Source organism: Bos indicus x Bos taurus, chromosome 11, assembly GCF_003369695.1.
Source record: "Bos indicus x Bos taurus breed Angus x Brahman F1 hybrid chromosome 11, Bos_hybrid_MaternalHap_v2.0, whole genome shotgun sequence".
Lineage (NCBI taxonomy): Eukaryota > Metazoa > Chordata > Mammalia > Artiodactyla > Bovidae > Bos > Bos indicus x Bos taurus.
The window spans coordinates 67,519,724-67,527,946 of NC_040086.1; the positions used below are offsets into that span (position 1 = coordinate 67,519,724).

General features: G+C 38.3%; 1 protein-coding gene across 19 annotated transcripts in view; it reads right to left on the reverse strand.

Annotated features, from left to right (window-relative positions):
• Positions 1 to 8,223, reverse strand: part of AAK1 (AP2 associated kinase 1) — a 163,730-nt gene that overhangs the window by 24,233 nt on the left and 131,274 nt on the right. For 15 of the 19 annotated variants that reach the window (XM_027555689.1, XM_027555691.1, XM_027555683.1 and 12 more), the window contains one exon: positions 2,993 to 3,088. The exons of the other annotated variants lie outside the window; for them this stretch is intronic. In XM_027555689.1, coding sequence (XP_027411490.1) covers positions 2,993 to 3,088 — 96 coding nt within the window. The remainder of the gene's footprint in view (positions 1 to 2,992; positions 3,089 to 8,223) is intronic. 19 annotated transcript variants of the gene reach the window in all.

Below are 8,223 nucleotides of genomic sequence, written 5' to 3' on the forward strand. Positions count from 1 at the left end.
TAGAATATTATTCAGCCTTAAGAAGAAAGGAATTTCTGACATATGCTACAATATGGATGAACCATGAGGCATTATGTCATGTGAAATGTTAGTCGCTCAGTCATGTCTAACTCTTTGCAACCCCATGGACAGTAGCCTGCCAGTCTCCTCTGTCCCTGGAATTTTTCAGGCAGGAACAGGGTTGGAGTGATTTGACTAAAACCACCTAGCTACTAAGTGGCTAGAACCAAGCTCTTACATGTTCAAATCCGTTCCTGTATTTCCCTAAACCTTAAGGTGAGCTCTCTAGTCAAAGGCCTGATTGACCTGGGATGGATGCAAAGGAGACCACTAGCTGCCTTGGGCTGTGGGCCAACAAAGAGCAGGGAGCTCAGTCACACAGAATTAGGGCCTCCCTCCCTCACTCACAAGGCAAGAGACTGCATGACACACCCACCCGTTTGTATTATCTGTAGGCTCAAAGGATATTATATGTGTAAACATTTAAACAGCATAAAATAAATGTCAAGTCATAGACACAGTTGTCAGGAGACTGAGGTTCCATGACTCTCACCACCAGGAAGGATGAGTGTGGGAGGGGAAAGCACGTATGTAAAACCAACCAACCAATACACCTGACCAGTGTCCACCATGGGGTGGAGAGAGTGACCAACTGCTTGCTTTGAGGGGCAGGAGACAAACCCGCAGTCTGCCATGGGACCAGAGACCCTAAATTCTCAGCCCTTTCCTCACTGCAGTATTTCAAGATGCTGCGGAAGGATATGGGGACAAAGAGCTATAACTGAACGCTGAATGTGCCACAGGCTGGGCACTGAAGTAAATGAAATATTCAGACACAACGGTCACATGCCATCCTTAGCCCAAATTCCAGACAGCAGCATGAAAAGAGGGAACTGAGGATCTGCTGAGCTTAGCTACTACTTTCATCCAGGGGTTTGGCAGCTTCCAGACATGTGGGCTGTGGGCTGTTTATATCTCCTCAAACAGTGGGTAGCAGGCCTGGATCGGGGTTGGCAGAGTCACACATGGAAGGCTATGGAGCTAGGAGTCTGGGGTTCGGTGTTTGGGGACAGAAATGGAGAGTAATGGGACCGCCAAAAGCCTTTCAGCCTCAGGTTTTGTTTAATTTATTCATCTGATCTGCAAATACTCAGTGAGTGCCAGCTATGCCCAGCACTATTCCCGACACTGGCAGTACACTGGCAAATAAGACAGACAAAGTCCCTCCCTCAGGACCTGATGTTCTGGTGGGGACTGAACAAGCAAACAAGAGGCAATGAAGAAGCAAAAACAGACAATGTCACGATAGGTGCTGTGAAGAATAAAGCCAGGGAGCGTGATTGACAGTGCCCACAGGACCACATTGGGCCTCACTGAGAAGACAGCATTTAAGCTCAAGACCCAAATGTCGACTGACAAGAAGGAAAACCTTTCCAGGCAGAGTACCAGAAAGTGCAAAGGCCCTGGGGTGGGAATCAGGTCAGCTTACTGAAGGAAGAAATGAGGGGATGAATGCTCTGAGCTCAGGGCAGAGGGGCAGCCAAGGGCCAGAATCATCAGGGCCTTGTGGGTGTGGTAAGAAGCCTGGATTTTTTGCTCAGTGATTTGAGAATTCAAAGGAGTAACATGTATGATTTATGCTTTCATCATCTGGCTTGTGCCAAGAGGCCACCCTTCCAGCTTCTGCAGTTCATGGGCTATCTGGGTAAGAACAAGGCATGAACCTGAAGGGGCATCTGCTTGAAACTGGCCTGTCTAGGCCCTGCCAGGCATACCTGAAAGATGCAACAGAGAAAAGGACCTCCATTTGACACCTTTCTTTTCATTTCTTTAACTACCCTCCCTGAGTCATTCCTTAATTATTTTAAGTATTTTTGACCTACCTCCAGGTCCAGCCAATACACAATACTACCTGATTAAGGCAAATTTCTGCTTCTTCTTAGAAGGGTCAACAAACTATCTAAAGAAATAAAAACTGTCTTGGTACCCCTAGCTGTGGGTCTGTTTTGTAAGTAGAGGATTTCCACATCACAATCCCTTCCAATTATGAAGCAATCAATCAAATAAATCCCTCTGACATTTTGAGAGAGAAGAAAAAACCAAGCAGATTCTTTTAGTTCAAGAAATCGACAGGAGTAAGAATGAGGAAAAAGAAAAACTATCAACAGCAAAATGACCTCCAGTTATTTCTAAGGGGCTGGATCTATTTGCTTTTTGAAAGGAACTGATCAAGAAGGAAAGGGCAACTTCTGTCCCTCACATCATGCGCCTCTTCCCCTAAGAGAATGAGGAGGGGAGCAAAGGGAAATCTTTGGCATCATGAACCCCAACTGGAAAGCATCCAAGCATTGTTTTGAAAGCTGTTTCAATCAGACCACGCTAACCGTTTCTTACTTTTGCAGACTGCTTACTTAAAAATCAGTACACGGCAGATTGTATGGGAGATGAGAACTACTTATCTTGATGATGAAAAGTCAAGCTCAGACAGTGGAAAGTAGTGGAACCTAGGTCTCCTGACTCATTCCCTATCAAATTTTATTATGTATTTTTATCTTATAAAAATCAAAGCACATTAGAACAAAACAGGAACAGGAAGTCACTCATAATCCAATCAGTATACTATACTATTAGGATTTTATTCCTTCCATCATGTGCTTGTAGGTTCCCCTGCACATACACTGTTAACATCACACTGGACTAAAAGTTGTTTGCAATACACAGGCCCTTTACATCACCATTAACACAGTCGAGGACATGAAACTTAACATTGGTATGATGTGGAATACAATTTGGTATAATTTGAGCTGAATTTACTGTCTTTGCTAAGGATAAGTGCCTTCCAAGTGAATTTTGGCCCTTTTATTGAGACACAGTAAAAATATACAACAGTACCTATTATTAGGTCTTGGACTGCAGGTTGTTCTCACAGTGTTTAAAACAGAACTCTCAAGAGGCCCTGTGATGTAACTTAACTTCAGTTTTATTTACCTACCTGGTGCATCAGGTACTTGAAGAGGAATGAAAGGATCAGATACACTTAGAAGAGGAAGGCTAGAATCCATAGTCTGCCCACCCTTCCTTTTTTCAGCTGGAGTTGGTTGGAGGGGAAAGAAGGGTCAAGGAGACAGGGAAAAAAGAGAAAAGCAGAAAACATCAAGTAAATCTAGATGTATTTACCATCTATTAACCCAACTCAAATTATAAAGTAAGTCTAAATTTAGAGACAGAATAAAGAGAAATGAGTGGATATAATTCAATGTAATAGCAAAATACATATGAGATATACACTCTGGTCCTTGCAGCACAGTCTGAGATGCAGTTAATGATAAAACTAGAATAGCTGTACATCTGAAATTTCTCTTCTTCCTTAGATACTGCAGTCTAGAGTGATCCCTTTCAGAATTCCTACAGCAATACTGGCCCCATCACACATTTTGGTAGGTAAACAAACTCTATTGTGTAATCTAGAATATGTGTATAGGTACTTCTTTTGTACCCATTTCCCTCTTGAGGTCCTTTGGGGACTGAATCCTGTTCTATCACCAAATGTCTAATGTAATGCTAGGCAAACAGAGAGACAGAAAGAGATTTCTTGCCTATTGCAAGGTTAGACAAGCCCTAACCTCTGGACAACCTCTACTATACTATTGGCATTCACTTTGTATTTGGCAAACTTACAGATTTACAAAAAATCTATACACCTTAAGGAATACCAGAGCTTGAAGGGATCTCAGGATTTTCTAGCACAATTTTCTTATTTTTCAGAAGAGAAAATGAAGCCCAGAAGTTAAGAGACTAACCAGAGGTCCACCAGCAGATCCATGATCAAAACACAAGTCTCCTAGTTCCTACTTTACCATGTTGTACCTTGCATTTTAATAATCAGTTTGTTTCTGAATTAAAATCTAATCTAGCCTTTTATAAAGTGGATGTACAAAAAAGTTTTAATTTTCAAATAATTATAGAATCATAGGAAGTTGCAGTACATAGAACCCTGTGAACCAGCTTCCCCCAGTGGCGAGTTCTTACAATTGTAGTTCATTATCATTGATGCTGGTGCAATTCTGTTGACTAACCTCTATCCCATTTATGTAAATTTTCACATGTATTCATTTGTGTGTATGTGTGTGTATACACACAGTTCCTTGTAATTTGATTCTATGTATAAATTAGTCTAAATACCACAACAATAATACACAACTGTTCTATCAGACAAAAATCTTCCCTGTACACCCACTCCTTACTCTTCTCCTAATCTAATTTTGTCATTTTGAGAATATCATTAAAGTGGGCTTCTAACTAAGCTTCGTTAAAGGCTGATGGAGGAAGAGAAGGGTAAAAATCACAGCTTTTAAGTCTTTGAAATATATTAAAATGAGATACAATGAAATATATTCAAAGAAAAATAACAAACTATGAAAAAATATATATAGCATAACTCAATGGCAACCCACTCCAGTGTTCTTGCCTGGAGAATCCCACGGACGGAGAAGCCTGCAGTCCATGGGGTTGCACAGAGTCAGACATGACTGAAGCGACTTAGTAGTAGTAGTAGCATAACTCATTTTGAAAAATGTATGTATGCAGAAATAAAACTATGGACATAAATATTGTAAAACGTTAGCAATGCTTTCCTCTTGGAGTGGGGTTATGAGTTTCTTAATCTTGCTTCTTTGGGGTTTTAGCAAATGAATGTATATAATTTATCAACCAAAAACTATTTTAAAAAAAGAGGTACCATGTCAAGTTTTAATCATCTGCCTGTTTCTCCTCTAATGTCATCTGCCCGTTTCTCCTCTAATGTATGGACATAGTTTAGTAACATTTTTGCAGCTTTTACCATAAAAATGTTAATGATAACCCTTGTGTCATCCTCCCCACCTCATTGCCACATTTCCTGCTTAGCTCCTCCCTTGGTTGGTTAGAAGGTCTAAAATCAGTGAACCATCTGAGCTTGATTAGAAACCTTCCAGAAAATATTGCCACCCTGAACTTCATCAAATGGGGACATATTCATTTCTGGGACTTAGATATAATTTTCTTTCATTTGTAAAGAATGAAGATTCTTCTTCATTCACACTACAAATATGAACATAGAGAAAATACCAAATGTTCACAGAAAATGCTGCATAAACTGAGAGAAAAAGACGTTCTGTTATGTCTGCAAAAGCTTAATGTCATTGATTTATAAGATTTCTGAGATGTGTTTATGACTACAACTACTGTGCTGGGCTCTCAGGTACAAATCTCTACTCTGTCATTCTCCACCGGGGACCTTGGGCAGGTCACTCAGGCTCTTGTGGGCTGTTGTGAGGGATCACTGGAGATAAAGTGAATAAAAGCACTTACTGGGCTTAGTGTGTAGCAGGTATTCAACATATGTACACTTTTATTACAGCCCTAATTTTACTCAAATATGTGTTTTCTAATTGTTGGGCCTTTAAAAAAACTGCTATTTATAGTCTTCAAAGTAAGCATAAAGGGGAGAAGACACAAAAATAAAAGCAAAAAACAACTCTTTAAAAAAACAGTTTATACAGACAAACAACAAAACATAAGATATATAATAAGTTAGAATTAGGCATTAAAACTGGAAGTGGATGGAAAATGATTAGGAACCTTTGTCATTAACATTGACGAATCCAAGCTCCTATCCTTTGGCAGAAAGCAACTCCTTTCCTTCACTCAACAAGACTGTACCGAGCCAAGCACTGTACTAAATGCTGGGATTCAGCAACAAAGAAGACTCTCCTAGAGCTATCCCACGACCCTCTTTTCTTACCCACACCATAACTGGTCATCACTGTGATGTTTCATCTCAAGGACAATGACCAATGCTTTATACATCTGGTATAGTCAAACTAAATATCCAACCCTGAGCACTTTAAGCCAGACCAAAATACCAATAAACTTAAAAATTCTACAGACCAGACAACAAAGCTAAAAATAAAAAATAACGCACAAAAAGTTTTAACTATTTAATATTTGAAGTGTACACCTTCCGAATAACTCCAATGCCTATTTCAAAATACTGAAAACATCATATGAAGACTTATGAGATACAATTAAAACTTGAGTTTTTTCTTACAAGGGAAACACACAGCTATTAGAAAGCACTCTCAATAACAGTATAATCCTCAAAAGGTGGGGTAGGGTGGGCAACTGGAAAAAGGCGACAAGGGAGTAATAAATTATGTGTGAAAAAGTCTTCCTGGAGATTACAGTCTCCCTCCCCACACTCACGCTGGTTGAAAATCTCTCTTATATTGAGAGAAAAACTCTAAATTTTTTTTTAAAGAATTAAAAAATTTACTATGTATTCTTTTTGAAATCAGCAAAGTGGGCCTAAAAAAGGGAACTGTAATCAAAAAGATAACGGCAACAGTCAAAGAATTAGAAGACAGAAAAACAGTTCTATAGAGTTATCTTTGAAAGATAATAAAACAGCAAATCTCTAGTTAGAGTTACCAAGAAAAAGAACAACACAAATGCATACAATAAAACTGATGTATGGCAAGAAAATACTACAAAAGATTTCAATGTGCTCTTCCACCTTATTAAAAAAATTTTGAAACTATACATGATTTTCTAGGAAAATATTACTAAATTTGCCTTATTATGAGGCAGAATACCTGAGAGAGGAAGTTCTAGAGCCAAATGTTAGGACACTGTCCTAACTCTGCTATTTACTAGCTATGCGACTCTGGGAAAGAGACTAGTCTGTACTCAGTCACCTCAACCATAACTGATATGCAGATGGTATGGCAACCTTCGAGGGTTGTTGAGAGGGTCAGATGAGACAATACTTATATAGGACAAATGACAAACTGTAGGATTGCCTACAATATATGACACATGAAGTGCTCTTACATATTAATAAGAACAAAACAAACATAGAACAATAAAAAAAAAGGACACAAACAACACAAATTCCAAAAGTAATAAAAATGGCCAGTAAACAGTGTCCTCTATCTAAAACCTCTAAGCTGGTCTGGGTAGGAAAATGAGGTGAAAATTACTCATCTATTGTTAATTGAAATAAAATTTGATTAGCATTCTTGGAAAGTGATTTGGATATAGGTATCATAAAGCCTTAAATACATATATATCTGTTGATTTAGCAAATAATCTCCTAGAAGTTATCTTAAGGAAATGGTAAAGGATATAAATAAAAACTTAGCTTCAGGAATGTTTACATGGTGAAAATTAGTAACAACCTAAGTATTCGTCAGAAGGAAATGGCAACCCACTCCAGTATTCTTGCCTGGAGAACCTTGTGGACAGAGGAGCCTGGTTGGCTGCTGTCCATAGGGTCGCATAGAGTTGGACACGACTGAAGCAACTTAGCATGCATTGAAGAAGGAAATAGCAACCCTCTCCAGTGTTCTTGCCTGGAGAATCCCAGGGACAGAGGAGCCTGCTGGGCTGCCGTCTATGGGGTCGCACAGAGTCAGACACGACTGAAGCGACTGAGCGGCGGCAGCAGCAAGTATTTGTCAAAAGTGATGTTAAATACAATGCTATTATTCTTCCACTAAAAATCATGTTATAGACTAATATTTATCAACATGGAAAACTAATTCCCATATAATGTACACAAAATGAATAACAAACTGGACAACAGAAAGCTCCTCTATAGTAAGAACTACCTCTGTAGTTACAGAGGCCATATTATCACAATGCAACTAAAATATATCTTAAGCAACTTTAGGGTAAAGAAATCAAAACTTAAATTTAAAAATGTCCAGAAAACAAGAATAAGACAGCATTACATATTAAATATTACGGAATGACAGCCAAAGTTCTAATAAGAAATAAATTTATGAGGTTAGAAAAACTACTAACACACAATAGAGAAAGCAGGAAGAAAGAATATAAAGAGTTAAAATCAGTAATTAATCAATATAATTTAAAAGATCAATTTTGAAGGATATCAGATTCCATATCCTACAAAGAACATAGTCAAAACCTTACATCCATTGCTGAGGAATTTATAACAGTAAAATGTTGACATAAAATTAACGTTTAAGAAAGAGGTACTTGGTTAAATATATTAGGATATATCCACATAAAGGAATTTTATGTAGACAATTTAAAAGTTACATTCGAGGAGTTTCTCTAATGATATAAGGGAAAAAATGCTAAATTTTTAAAATAAAAATCAGGCTTTAAAATGTGACTATAAAAATGTATGCTGGAGTCATAAACTGAGGGTGAAAATTG